The sequence below is a fragment of the Molothrus ater genome, chromosome 4 (assembly GCF_012460135.2).
Source record: "Molothrus ater isolate BHLD 08-10-18 breed brown headed cowbird chromosome 4, BPBGC_Mater_1.1, whole genome shotgun sequence".
NCBI lineage: Eukaryota > Metazoa > Chordata > Aves > Passeriformes > Icteridae > Molothrus > Molothrus ater.
Genome location: NC_050481.2, coordinates 40,017,595 through 40,031,041, shown reverse-complemented (window position 1 = coordinate 40,031,041; position 13,447 = coordinate 40,017,595). Strand labels below are relative to the sequence as shown.

The window sequence follows — 13,447 nt, the reverse complement described above, 5'->3', positions numbered from 1 at the left end:
CATAAATATTAGCCATTTTGGATTGGGTAGTGAAAACCTGTAAACATGAAGCAGCTCATTAGCAAACAGTTGCAGTGCATGCAGATAATTGCTGATTCTGTGTGTTTGTCTGCAAAGAAATTACAGTGTGTGTATATGTAAAACAAGTAATTGGGTCTAAAATACAGGTATTAAAATTATAAACTCCAGTAGTTGTGGGAAATTTCCATTTCAGGTGTTGATGGCATAGGTTGTGTACACTATGAAGAAGCTGAACATTTGTCTTGAAGTCTGTGTGCCGTGGGTCTACCCTTCTATGGGTGAGGTGACTTTCATTGTTTATTTCAGCCTCTGATGTGATTCCCATTTACTAAGTGGACAAAAGGAGCAAAGAGCAAGGATGGTAAATGTGGTTGAGTGCTTTTGGATCTTGCCTTTGTCTTTGCAGCAGGCATTGTTTGGCCTTCTGCAAGTTAGTTAAAGGGCCCTATCAGCAGGGCTGGCTCTTCTGGGTCAGGTGTGGTTTGCAGGAACCAAGGAGGCTGGGCTACCTTGTGGCCTGCAACGTGGGGAAGAGACCTTGGTTAGGACTGATAGGAGACCATACAGTCCCCATGCTTCCCTAAGTCCCTCTTCATCTTCCTGTACCCACTCCAGCTCCTGCTGCACGTCTGTGTGTGACACCAATGCAGCAGAAGCCACAGGCACAGGAAAAACAGGAGCTTCTTCAACCTTTGCTGCATCTCAGCCTGTCCTGAGCTCAAGAATGGCAGGGCAGAGAAACACAAAAGAGAGAATCAGAGCCTTGGGAAATTTTCTTTCTCTCTGTGTGGGTAGGGGAAAGTCAGCACAAGAGTTCACATTTTGGAGAGAAATACTGACTCTTTTCCAGTGACCAGTATTTATCTCTGCCTACTATTTCTGTTTCTTACTTGTAACTTTAACAATTGGTGTGATAGAGAAATTAAACTTGCATGAGTTTTGACATAGTCTGAGCTCACTCAGAGCTCTTTCTAAAAACCATTTTCTGGTTTTCTATGGCATTGAAGTGAAAGATGATATGCAGTGGCTCAGCACATAATTCATCAGTTTGATATTTTTGACTTCTTAAAACCTCAGTACTTTGTCCTTGTTCACTTCACCAATTTATTATAAAACCTCTAATGGTAACTCTCATGACCATTTCATATTATTTTTTGAAACAGGTGTATTCCCAATACAGAGCCAAATTTGAAGTCTGCTCCTGCCAAATTTGAAGTCTGCTCTGAACCACTGGTTTCACATAGAGTGCTGTGACCATAATGGTACAACTTAGTATGACTGCTCTTTATTTATAGGGTGAAGAAACAAGTGTTAGCCCATTGATTAAATATAAAGCACTGAAAACAGAATATTGATTTTGGTTGAGTTTTTATGCTGCTGTAAGGTCTCAGTTCTGAGCTAAAATCAGCGTGGGTGGTCTCTGGCATCCGAGCACGTTCCAGGCACTCAAATCTGAGCTGACCAGTTTAAACTAAAAGTACTGTGAGGAATCTTTGTACAATACGATGTGAGAAATTTTTTCTTTTTGTTAAGTGACTGCAGAAGATGAAGAGCATGTGATGTTTAAAAAATGAGCTAACTAGTAACAGCTTGGAGTGCTGTGTTGATTTCCAGGAGTTGGTTTAACTACTGCCCTTCCCCCCATTATCTTAGTCTTCACCTCATTAAAAAAATCACAACTTTGTAACACAAAGTGTCTGCTGTGATGAATAAACAACCTATTTTGTAATTCACAGATCATTTAAACTCTAGCAATTTCTTATTAATCTTGATAGCACAGTTGACAGACCAGACAAGTATATATAAAAAAAAAATCTGCTTAAAAAAATTCTTGGTAGATGCAGAGACACATAGAATTGCTGCTAAAATCTCATTAAACTGTCATTTTTCCTTTCTCCTTTTGCTAATCATCACAGCATTTGTGTAAATTGAACTTTTTATCCTTGCATCTTCCTGACTGGCCTGTTCAGAGACAGTGCAATCTTACTGTGAGCTCCATTAGCTAACCACGGGACTGATGGCACTTTCATCACTACAGTGTAGCTTATTAGATGAAGCTGTGGTAATTGTGCATGTACCACCACACTAAGTTGGAAGATGTCTTCTGGAGCTACTTCATGCATTCTGCAGCTACAGAAAAGGTCTGGGGTTGGATCTGAGTGCTGACCACCTGGTCCTGGGCACTCCTGTGGGTTAGACATACACGCTTAGCTCACTTCCCGTGTTTGGCACCACTCTTAGTAGCTTTCTCCAGAACAAAGCTTCACTATTGCTCTTCCAGTGGTGTTCCGGAGGGCAGGGTTGGAAAAAGACTGCAAAGAAAACAGTCATCAGGTATAGGCTTATAGTGCAAAGCCTGCTGAGATGGTATGCTTAACCCTCCTCCTTCCCTCAGGCATACTCGCAGATATGCAGCACATACTCTGTTTCATGCTCTGAAAATCCCTCTCTAGTGAGCTGCATAAAAGTCTTCTCACTTCTTTATGCACTTTGAACTGAGACATACAAAATAACTGTGTGTTGTCTTGGGACTCTGGAGCTTGAGGAAACTGAGGCCTGAGGGCAGTGTGTTGCTGATGGAGCCCCAAAATGAGCATGAGCCAGTGTGTGCCAGTTGGCCTCAGGGCCAGGGGTCAGACCCTGGCCCTGTGTGTGTTTAGCAACATAGACATAGTAGAGGATTGGACCCAGAGGCAGTCTTTGCAGAAGGGGGTTAGGTGATCCTATAATAAGTTTATTGAGCTCCAGAAGAACTGATGAAAGCACTGACCCTACAGCTCTGATCAACTACAGCTACTGTTTCATGGCTAAAAATCTTCCAATTTCCACCCTAAATTTATATGTGGTTAGTTTCTAGGTTGTTCCATGTGCCAGCAATGTTTTTTTAGCTTTTCTTGTGGTTAACCCTTCCTCCTTCCCTGTGCACTTACTGATAACAATTACCTTTTGAACTTCAGTTGTGAGGTTAAACAAGTCCTGTCACTCTTGAATTTTCCTGTATCTTGAAACTTGTTGGTTTGAAATTGGCCTGGGTTACCTTGGTCTTGGTTTCCTATGTCTGCTGCAATATACTGTATGTGTCTATCTCACACCCTCAGGCATGGGTTCTGCTCAGCTCACTGTTAGGGGCAGTGTTGTGCTTGATTAGGAAATCCAGGTGTAACCTGAGCTACTACTGAGAGAAGGCATCAAAATGTGGTAGCTAGCGTTCACCTTTCCTTAGGGGCTGCAAACATTTGCAGAGCATTTGGATATTACATGAACAGTGACGTGGATCACGTGTATTGGTACTGTGCATTCCTTATGAGACTCTTGAAGTGGATGGAGGCTCTTCCTTCTTCTGGTTGTGGTATATATTGGAACAGTATAGGCTTGGTATATCAGAAAGCACAGAGAGTTCTGCAGAGTGCCATTTTTCACAGGACAAAATCAAGATGTCATCTTTGTGTTGGGACTGGCTCCAGGCTGCCAGTCAGTAACAGCAGCAGGGATGTATCTGTGCACATGAGAGAAATGGAAGGCCAGTTTTACTAAGATTAAAAGCTCTTCCTGAAGCATTGTGTTCCGTACTATGTGCAGAAGCTTCTTATCGATTAGGCAAAATTCTGATTTTTAGAGTCAAAAGTGTGCCCTCTGTTTCTGTTAGATGAATCTGAGGATTTGTTAATGCTCAGTTTCCTCTCACCAGTCATTTAAAATGCTACATTTTTGTCCTATTAATGCAAATCTTCCCACTAAATCTAGTTGCTGTGCTCCTGTTATGCCCTCTGTCTCCACTGTAATCTAAGCACATCCATTTGACAACCAGTCTCTAATTAAGGGTTATAAATTAAAATGACTGGCAAATTTAGAAACCTCTGAGCAATACAGAAAATAGTGAATAAGTATGCTTACAAATATTTATACAGGTTCGAATATGATAAAATATGTGCTGTGGCAAAAATTATGCTCTAATTGAACAGTACCTGCTGTGTAAAATGAAACAAACTGTTATCAACATTTCCTTGTGTTAGGATTATGAGCTTTTTGTCAATTTTTCAGAGAAATGAACACTCAACAATATTCAGGCAAATGTTAGTTTTGTAGAAGCTGTTATTTTGACAGCACAAAATTTGATAAGGCACTCTGAGGAAGTGTGATGCTCTTTCTCCAATTGGCAGTGCAAAGATGAGGCTTCAGCTGGGAAGGGGATCTATAGGAGATGGTCTCCACTTACAGCCACTCACTCTTGTCCTGCAGGGATTTCTGTCCAATTCTGGTGTCATACATCAAACCTGTAGAAAGTTTGGAGATTTAGAAACAATAGTTCCTCTTGTTCTACTTGCCTGATAAGAAACACTTCTGTGTCCTGCTAGGAGTAGAACCAGCTTGGAGCAGGATGGGAGAAGCTGTGAAATAGGGTGGGTTAGCTAGTGCTGCTCACATTTTGAGACGTGTTTCTCTGGTCTGACCCAGCAAGTTTTGTGATGTTCATAAATGGCTGAGTGGTTCCCAGCTTCACTTTCCAGTTCTTGTGGAAGAAAGCTGTGAGGCTGGGGTTCTGTTTTTCTTTCTGCAGTCTGAAGAGGTTAGGCTTCCCAACAAATCTGCTGCTGTTATCCTTGCCTCTGTGCCCTGACCACAGCAGCTTCAGCACAGAGAGGGAGAGAGAGAGAACAGCAGGAGGGGCTGAGGGCAGTGCCAGCCCAGCATCAGTGTCCTGCCTGCCCTTAATGAAGTGACCAGCAACCATCCCTATGCTTTCAAAAAGTCTGAAAAAAATAGATGTCATTCTACAAGTTCCAGATCCATCAGCCACTGCCCCCAGTGGTTGTCACTCCAGACTCCATTCCTTAAATTAATGTTTTGATACCTTCTGGGATTCTTGCTGTGTCCAGTGTCAGAGTTCCAGCAAGTAAAGGATAACAAAATTCTTATTCTGGCTCAATTAGTAATTAATAGCACTAAAAAGTCATTCTCCTTAGCCCTTCCTCTGATTGCTTCTTTAAAAGGTCTTTAAAGTTATGGTGGTCCTTAGCATGTTCTTCATCAAGCATGTAAGCCTTTAAACACTATTAAGCACCTTGACTAGTCTTGTGGTTCTCATGAAATTGCGAGTCAAAACACGTTTAGAATGTGGGAAGAGTACTTCTGACTCTGCACCCCACTGGGAACATGCTCATGTTCAGTGTTCAATCCTGAAAAGGTACCATTTATAGGGTAAGCTGGGGTCTCTTATTTACAGGTGAGCTTAAGGATGAGTGCTACCTCAGCTATGCAACACAAACCAGCATGCAATCAGAGATAGAAACACTAGCAATTAATCCTACCAGTAATGAAGCAGTCATTCTTTGGCTTTTTTCCTTTTTTCCCCTCTCATGAACCTAGTAGCAGGTGGTGGGGATGTCAGAGCACACACTTAACTTCTCGTTGCATGGTTATTTCTTCAGCTAATGAAGCCTTTTGAGAATACTTTTCAGCTACTTCTCCAGAATGGAAACCACTGTTGTGGACTTGATATTATGTTGGCTACATGTGAATATTCTTTTTTTTAAAACCAAAGCTCTTGAGCCCCTCATAGGGTATTGTAAAAATTCTTAGTTTTACTAGTCTGCCCAAAGATAACAATTTTCAGAGTTCTGAAAACTGTGCACCTGTTATTTTAAGTTAGCTTCTTAATGTCTCAGAGAGAACAATTTAAACTATTAGCAGTAGCTCTTAACAGCTTAGAAAACTTCATAACACCCCAAATATAAGCTAGTTAGTCATTAACAAGAAGGATTTTGGACTTCTGGATTTGTTTTCTGTCTCTCAAAAAAGCTGGGGAGGCCTATAAGATGAATCTGGGGGTCATAGATCTATCTTACCTGGTCAATGCCTATTTGTCAGAGAGAAGTGAATATGAGTAAGAGAGAATTAAAAGTGGTGGGACAAAGCCTAAAAATATTTGTCTGATGCCAGCACCTTCTTAAGAACCATCTGGCATAATAAACCTTTATAAGTAGCACATGTCCAGGGAGATGTATAAAACAAAGACATGTGTAATTATAGCTTACCTGAATATACTTCCAAATCACAGCAACTGAGACAAAGTGGTTTGGTATTTAATAGCCCAGTAGACCAAAAAGTAATACTGGATGGAAAATTATTACCTCTGGAGTCAGTGCAAGGTTCTGGTTCTGTACTAGTTTCTGCAATAAGTTCAGTAAGAAATACTTGGTTAGGCACATGAAAAATGTACCTAATTTTCTATCTGAAATGAAAACTTGCTGGGTTTGTTGTAGACTTAAGTACTTTTTGTCTTGGAATGATTTGTCTGTTTCTTATTGCTGTCACTGCATCTTCTGTCCACGTGGGATAGTTGTAATTTTTCTTAACTTCAGATTGTGTGAAGATGGTCAGGAGGCAAAATTTATGGTCTTCCCTTGCTCCAACTGATTATCTTCTATAAGTTATTCTTGGCCTGATCTTGTTTTTGCTTGGGAAGAGGTTTGTTGTTGAAAGTTTGTAGAAGTCTGCCAAAAGAACCTTTTTCTCTCATTAGTGCAGGAAGGAAACTTGTTGCAGTACTAATAATGAAACTTGTCTGGTTTTACAGCTGAAGATTTCTGAGTTTTAGTGAAGGAAAAATATTTACTAAAGCCATTAGTTTTGGTTTTTTTTTTTAGTTTTGGGAGCCTTTGAAAACATATTTCGTTCTGGATGCCTTCTATATTTTAAACTGCTGCCTAGAACACAAATATATTGTTCAAAGAAACGTAAAAGTGATGTTTCTGTCCTGTTGACATAACCCCTACTTCCAGTTGTGGAAATTATGTCACTCTTTTATTCAGTCCTCTGTAGCCACAGAAAAATAATTCTCTGACTATTTATTGTAAAGGCTTTATAAGATTGGTGCAACTTAGTAGTGTACTTGGAGTTCAACATATTTTCTGGATTTTCTAAATGTATTGGTTCGTATAACTGCATCTCTCATACACTTAATGGTATATATTTAAAATACAGGGTGACCCAATAACAGTTGCAGTAGAAACAGTAAAAATGAAAGAAGCCTTCATGTGATGGTTCTTGGCTCTTGGCTGTTTTTTTTTTCTTTTTCAATTTCCTGGGTTTTGTGTTGGTTTCTGGCTTTACTGGTTATGAGAAGGTATGTGGACAGCATAACATGGGCGTGGTGGAAGCCAATACTGAGCTTTCTTTTGCAAGTGTTCAGTCCTTTGTGACTTGCTTGCATGGGAAAGTTTGTGTGCTGTAAGTTAGGCTGTAAATTTGTAGTGCATTAGCTGTTGTATAGAAAATTCCATGTAGACATTTAGCCCATATGGAAAACATTTCCATTCAGCAATGATTCCTGTGTGTTGAAGGTACTGCGCTCAGTTATTTGTGTGGTGAGATCATTCACACAGAGGTCAGCATATAGCACCAAGTTTGCTATGAAGTTGTGCTGTGCAACTTGGTCTGTTTTAATTTTCACATGGGCACAAGGGAGAAGAAAACAACTTTTTGAAAAAATCTGTTCTTCAAAACAAGCAGTGGAAAACCTCTTAAAGTTGTCTGCACATGCAGGTCTCTAAATGATCTCAAACCCACACCACACTTCATCTGTTTAAGAAGTCAGGGCAGCAGGCAGTTTCTTAGTAGGTAGGTGTATAAATTATGCAACTTGCTGTTATTCCTAGGAGTAAACAGGAAGTTCTTGCAGTCCTAATGTTTTTTTCAGAGCTTGATTGTGGACAACACAGAAACTGCATTCTTCTCAGCTGTGTTGGTAACACATTAGATAACCTGCTCTGTACTCATTATAAACACTGGTGCTGTCTGTCCTGAAAGAGCTGTTATGTATGGTGGAGCAAGGCAGGATGGTCCATTGCTACCTGGCCTGTCTCAAATCCATGGAGAAATACAGGACTTTGTTTTCCTGCTTATGAAGTCTGGCACCTTTTAATGAGCAGTAAAGTCACTCTAATATTGAAGCTGGATGTTTTTATGGCCAAGTGTGTCTTGTGTATTCTGGGGCTGGGAGAATCCTGCAGCAGTGCTGAGCCTTTCTGAGGCCCAGAGGACAGAGCTGCTCGGTTTTTCTTGGCCATTCTGCTGCCTTTAAGAGCGCACAGAGCACTCCTACAACCATAAGACTGTTCCTATCTGTGCATGTAAACACATAAATGAGCTGTTTTATACTGGCAGTTAGATACTCCAGAGAGTTGTGAAGCTGTGAGATATTGCTTCACTAAGGGTGGTTGCAATGGCTTGGCCCACAGCCTACGGCTTTGTTGCCTGCAATAGGTGTCAGCAAATGGCAGTGCTAATGCACTTAATGATATCATTACTAATCAGCAGCCTGGTCAGAACAATTGACCTTCATTGATCTTGGTATTTCTGCTTTTATTTCTTTCTCTGCCCTTTATGATAAGCTGTGCAAGCTATTTGCCTTTGAATATACTGCTAGCAATTATATTGTAACACTTTAATTTTAGTTTGACCAATTTATTTAATGATCAGTATTATGAATTGTTTCTTCCCTTGTTTAATCAGTGTGCCATGCCGAATTGAATGCCATCATGAACAAAAACTCAGCTGATGTGAAAGGCTGCAGCATGTATGTTGCCTTATTTCCATGTAATGAATGTGCAAAACTCATCATCCAGGCAGGTAAGCAGTAGTGCCAGCTTGCTTTTTCAGGGTTGCAGTGCTGCCTGCTCATTGGCATCTTCTAATAGATGTATTTGATGTTAAATTGCTGATCTTAGATCTAAATTAATTGCACTGTCAACCTCATAAGATGCTACTTGTGAGGGTTTTTTGCATCTGAATGGTGCCAAATTTTTCCAGTGCTAATTGCATCTAGTGTGATTCTAAACGTGCTTCTAATTTAGGTTTGTAACTTCTTAGACCAGGAGCTGCCAAAGAACAACACAGGCTTTGCATATAATTACTGTCAATTTTACTGTGCTCTGGCACATTGAATAGAGTAGGGCAGAAAGAAATAAACTTCTGCATGACAAAAGGTCTGTTGGGAGTATATACATGAAATTTTAATTTGAATGTGATGCATAGTAGATATTTGAAGATTTTAAAATATCTTTGCTCATAAATGTCATAAGATTTCTATGAGCCTATTTTAATTATGTCTTTCATTACAATTATTATAAATCTGTGCCACTGCAGCAAGTGTGCTGGCCTAAATGTGTCTCCTTTTTTGAGATTAGGCAGTATCTGCAGCAGGCTTCAGTTCTGTAAAAATCTCTGCTTAAAGTAGCATGTATTTTGCTCACTGAGTAAAGTAATGCAGTCCCAGCATGGGTTGCTGTTCTAGGGAGTGTCTATTACTACTAATGGCCACAGGAAGAAAGCAGCAAACAGAAGGCTTCTTTATTTTGGTTCAGTATGGTTTGAAATCAAGAGGGGTGAAGAGGGAAGGAAGATGGTATTCTGCATTTGTGCTTCATACAATTCTCTTACTTACAGAATCAAAATCAAATGGCCTTCAAGGTAGATTGGCTGCTTGTTCTCAATGTAGTCACTCATCTTTTTCCTTGTGCACTTAGGTCAGCACTAAACTGCAGTGTATTGGTATTCATATTGTCTGGCAAACACAGGAAGATGTTGATCAGCTATGAAACGCTTGTGAATTCTCTTTTGAAACCTTTATATTTCTCCCCTGCCTAAGTGATTTAGGCAAGATCATTTAGCAATTTTACACAGCATACATTTGTGAGTAGAGGTGTACCAAGGAGTTGGAGAGTGTGTGGATGAATGCTGCCTCTTCTGATTTTGTGCACCAGACATTACTATTTTTTTCTAGTGTAATTCTAACATTTTTTCTATGTGACTTCTTTAGGCATAAAGGAAGTTATTTTCATGTCTGACAAGTATCATGACACTACAGAAATGACAGCTGCACGGCGGATGTTTGATTTGGCAGGTATTATATATAGGTGAGAGAATTAACTTTATTTCTACTCTGGAATGAAAAAAATGGGGACGTGAAAGATACCAACTTTAGGGCAAATGTTTTTCTTCTTTCAGTCATGGAGCATTTTATTCCTCTGTAGTGTTTGTAGATGGCTTGCTCTGTAGAACTGTTGCACCATTCTTTTGTTTTGTGTATGGTTAGAGTGCAATTCTGAAACGTTTGTATGAGAAAATGGTCTGTGACTCTTTTTGTTCCTGGAATGGGAGTGCAACTGCCAAGGGGGTGGTTATTTATTTCATTGTACTTGGGAGAGTCTTCCTTGACTCTGCTTTGGGCAGGAGGTAGGGCTAAATGATCTCCTGAAGTCACATGGAACCTGAATTATCCTGTGATCATGAGAGTTGGACTGAAACAATCAACTGATTTTTCGTTGTTGTTTTTGTGGATTACTCCATCCTTATTGAAACTTCAGTGTCTTGTTGTTGCTGTCGGTTTGGGAAGGTGTCAAACAGGCTGCCCATAAATAATTCTTGATACTCATAGCTGTTCATCTTCTTTGGTCAGCTTTTTGGTGAGAAAAGGATAAAACTTGGAATATTTGCCTTAAAGTAATGATAACCTGAAAAATGTTTCAAGAGTGGGGTTTTTAAAGACACTGTCAGAGATACCTAAAGACAATCTGTTCAACAGTGAGTTTGATGGGAGTAGCATGCTGTGGGTGAGGCTAATTATGTAGTCAGGGAGGCTCTGCAACTCTAAAAAGTTTTACAGTATTAATATAAAGACTTTGAAAAATTTGCAAACATAACAATTCTGACAGATAAAATTTTAGGATGAAAGATACCTACTGGGCTAAGAAACATCCATGGAAAAACACAGCAGTACTTGAAATTCAGTTTTAGTCCTTCAGTGTATTTCCTGTCTACTAAGACTATTTGACTAAGAGGCATAAATCATTCTCTTGCAAGTCAAATCTTGTAACTTCTCCAGGGTGAGAGATGTTTCTTGCATTTCAGATTGCTATTCAGAACGAAGCGTTCAGAGTTTCTGTGGTCAGCAGCATGTGCTTTCCTGCGTGGACTGTTACTTATCCTTGTATCGATTGCTGAGGATGTAGGTGGTACTTAATGAATCTCTTGAACTGAACTGCAGAGCTTAATTAGGCACTAAATCCACACTATTTGCATAATCTTTTGTTTACTGGTAGACTGGAAAATATATGCTCAGTCCCTGTATACCTTCCTTGCTAATTGCTGCAGCAGATGCTGTAATGATAATAAAAGGAAATATTTTGCGGCAGTATAAACTTCAGAGTTCTAAAGTTACAATTTTTAAATTATTCCCTCTTAACTAGTTTGGGTTTTACCCAGTATGGCATAATGTGATCTATTTCCCTTCCACAAAACATATTCTATTAAGCTTGAAAGTGTTTTTCTAAAACTTGGCAGGAAAAAATTGATCAAAATATCAATATTATCAAAATGTATTCCAGATATCTTTTTATATGCATATATATACAGAAGATTTAATTTTTTTTTTCTGGATGCCTATATCTGTACCTAGATCTTTAAATATATATTAAAAATATTTGAAATATTAATATATATGAACAAAAATCACTGGTAACATTATGCCACCACCTGCAGCTAAGTTGGTAAAAGTCCTTTGACTCCTGGGTAATTTATAAATTCCAATAGCTGAAGAATGTACAGGGTAACCCACCCCATGTGTCTTTTTGTCTTAGTCTTTCTTGTCCAGGTTTCTCTCAGTGTGGTGCACTATAATTGGCTCCTATAGAGAAGAAAACTACAAGAATCCAAGGATGTGTTTTTTGGAATTTTTTTATTCCTTCAAAAATTTAGCTGGAACTAAAGCAAGCAAAATGTTTTAACTACTCACTAACTAATAAATGTGTTTTTCTTTTTTTTTAGGGAATTCAAGCCAAAGTGTAACAAGATCATCATCGACTTTGATTCGATTAACAGCAGACCAAGTCAAAAGCTTCTGTGAATTATGTCTCATTAAGTCTTTAGAAGAGTGTGATTATCCTTTTCTAAAAAGCTGCTAATGCCTTTCATCTTGAAGTTACTTGCAACTTTTTAATGGTTTCTGTAGCTAAAGTAGACTTATAAGAAATCCAAGGCATAAAATGTCCCGCTCACTTCATCTTGTCATGTGGAATCTAAATCTACTTCAAATTTTTTATGCCTTTATCAAAACTGCTTAAAAAATGGAGACACATAGGTGAAACAATATAAATAAAGAAAACTGTGCTGATTCTTCCTGTATTTATCACCACATGCTCTGGTGGGCTGTCAGCATAGATTCAGCCTCAGTTTAACAGCAGTACTTGTAACCAGTGGTACGGTGGAATATGCTAATAGATGTTGATCTCTCTGTTGGATATGTGGATCTTCACAGCTGATCCTAATAAATAACAAAAATTGTTATCCGTGCAAATGCTGATCTTACAACTAGCATAACACTAATATTTAAAAGGTTTTACAGCTTTAGGAATGTGTGCCATTTTGCTTGTTACCCAACAAATGAAATGCTGCTTTTTCTTCTAATTGCTATCTGACATTGCCATACCTGGGGAGGGTTGAGAGAGGAAGCTGTTCTGAGAATTGTCCATGCCTGAGTGAGCTTTACAGGTGATTTCAAATCCTTGGTTTCCCCAAGATTCCAGAATTGAAGGGGCTTGAGGGAGAAAATAATTTGGTGCTTTACCTCTGGGACTTTTACACTGAATTTGTTTTCATGTGTAAAAGAAAATAATTTTATTGGTCTAAGCTGTTCCTAGATAATCCAGTATAGCTCAGTCTTAAATTCTACCTGTAAGGTAACTGAATAATTTTTTGTCCTTTGAGAGAAATTGGAGATATTCAACCCATATCTGTATCTATGCCAAAAGATGTAATTGCAGTGTTAGCTTGTTTCCCAGTGCTGACATAGTACCTCCATTTTCATAAATGTTGCCTAAAATAATATCCTTTTTAATTTTATCTGGAGATCTGGGAATAGATTTGAGTTCATTTTCTCTAATTTGATTTTTAAAAATTAAGTATGCCTAATGGCTTTGTTTAGATAACATTGGTGGTTGTTGGGTTTGTTGTTTTTGGTTTTGGTTTTTTTCTTTTTAATGTGGTTATACTTCAATGAGCTTTTATTTTCTCTACAAAAGCTTTGTTTCATATTTTGGAACATTATGTAATTTGGCTTCATACCAGTATTATTAAAGTCTTATTAAAATCCACTACACTGAAGTAGACTCATTATTATAATATTAAGTCATGCACTTGGCTCCAGAGCGCTGCTGTTTTTGCAATCATATGGAAAGCATATTTTGTGCATTTGTGATATTACATAAAATATAATGTTCATGAACCATTTGACTACTAAAGGGATCACTGTAATGTATTATGTGTCCATTTATAAGATAATTTCTGGTTTTCTTTTTCCTACAGCTGTTTTCCATGTCAAAATTGGTCTGTGGCTTAGTGCCAGAAGAAGAAATTTGTGCATATGGGG

At 38.7% G+C, this 13,447-nt stretch overlaps 1 protein-coding gene across 7 annotated transcripts in view; it reads left to right on the top strand.

Annotated features, from left to right (window-relative positions):
* Positions 1–13,172, top strand: part of DCTD (dCMP deaminase) — a 191,187-nt gene extending 178,015 nt beyond the window's left edge. For all 7 annotated transcript variants that reach the window (XM_036382254.2, XM_036382259.2, XM_036382257.2 and 4 more), the window contains 3 exons: positions 8,536–8,652; positions 9,842–9,938; positions 11,848–13,172. In XM_036382254.2, coding sequence (XP_036238147.1) covers positions 8,536–8,652; positions 9,842–9,938; positions 11,848–11,926 — 293 coding nt within the window. In that variant the 3' untranslated portion in view covers positions 11,927–13,172. The remainder of the gene's footprint in view (positions 1–8,535; positions 8,653–9,841; positions 9,939–11,847) is intronic.
* The last annotated feature ends 275 nt before the right edge of the window (positions 13,173–13,447 follow it).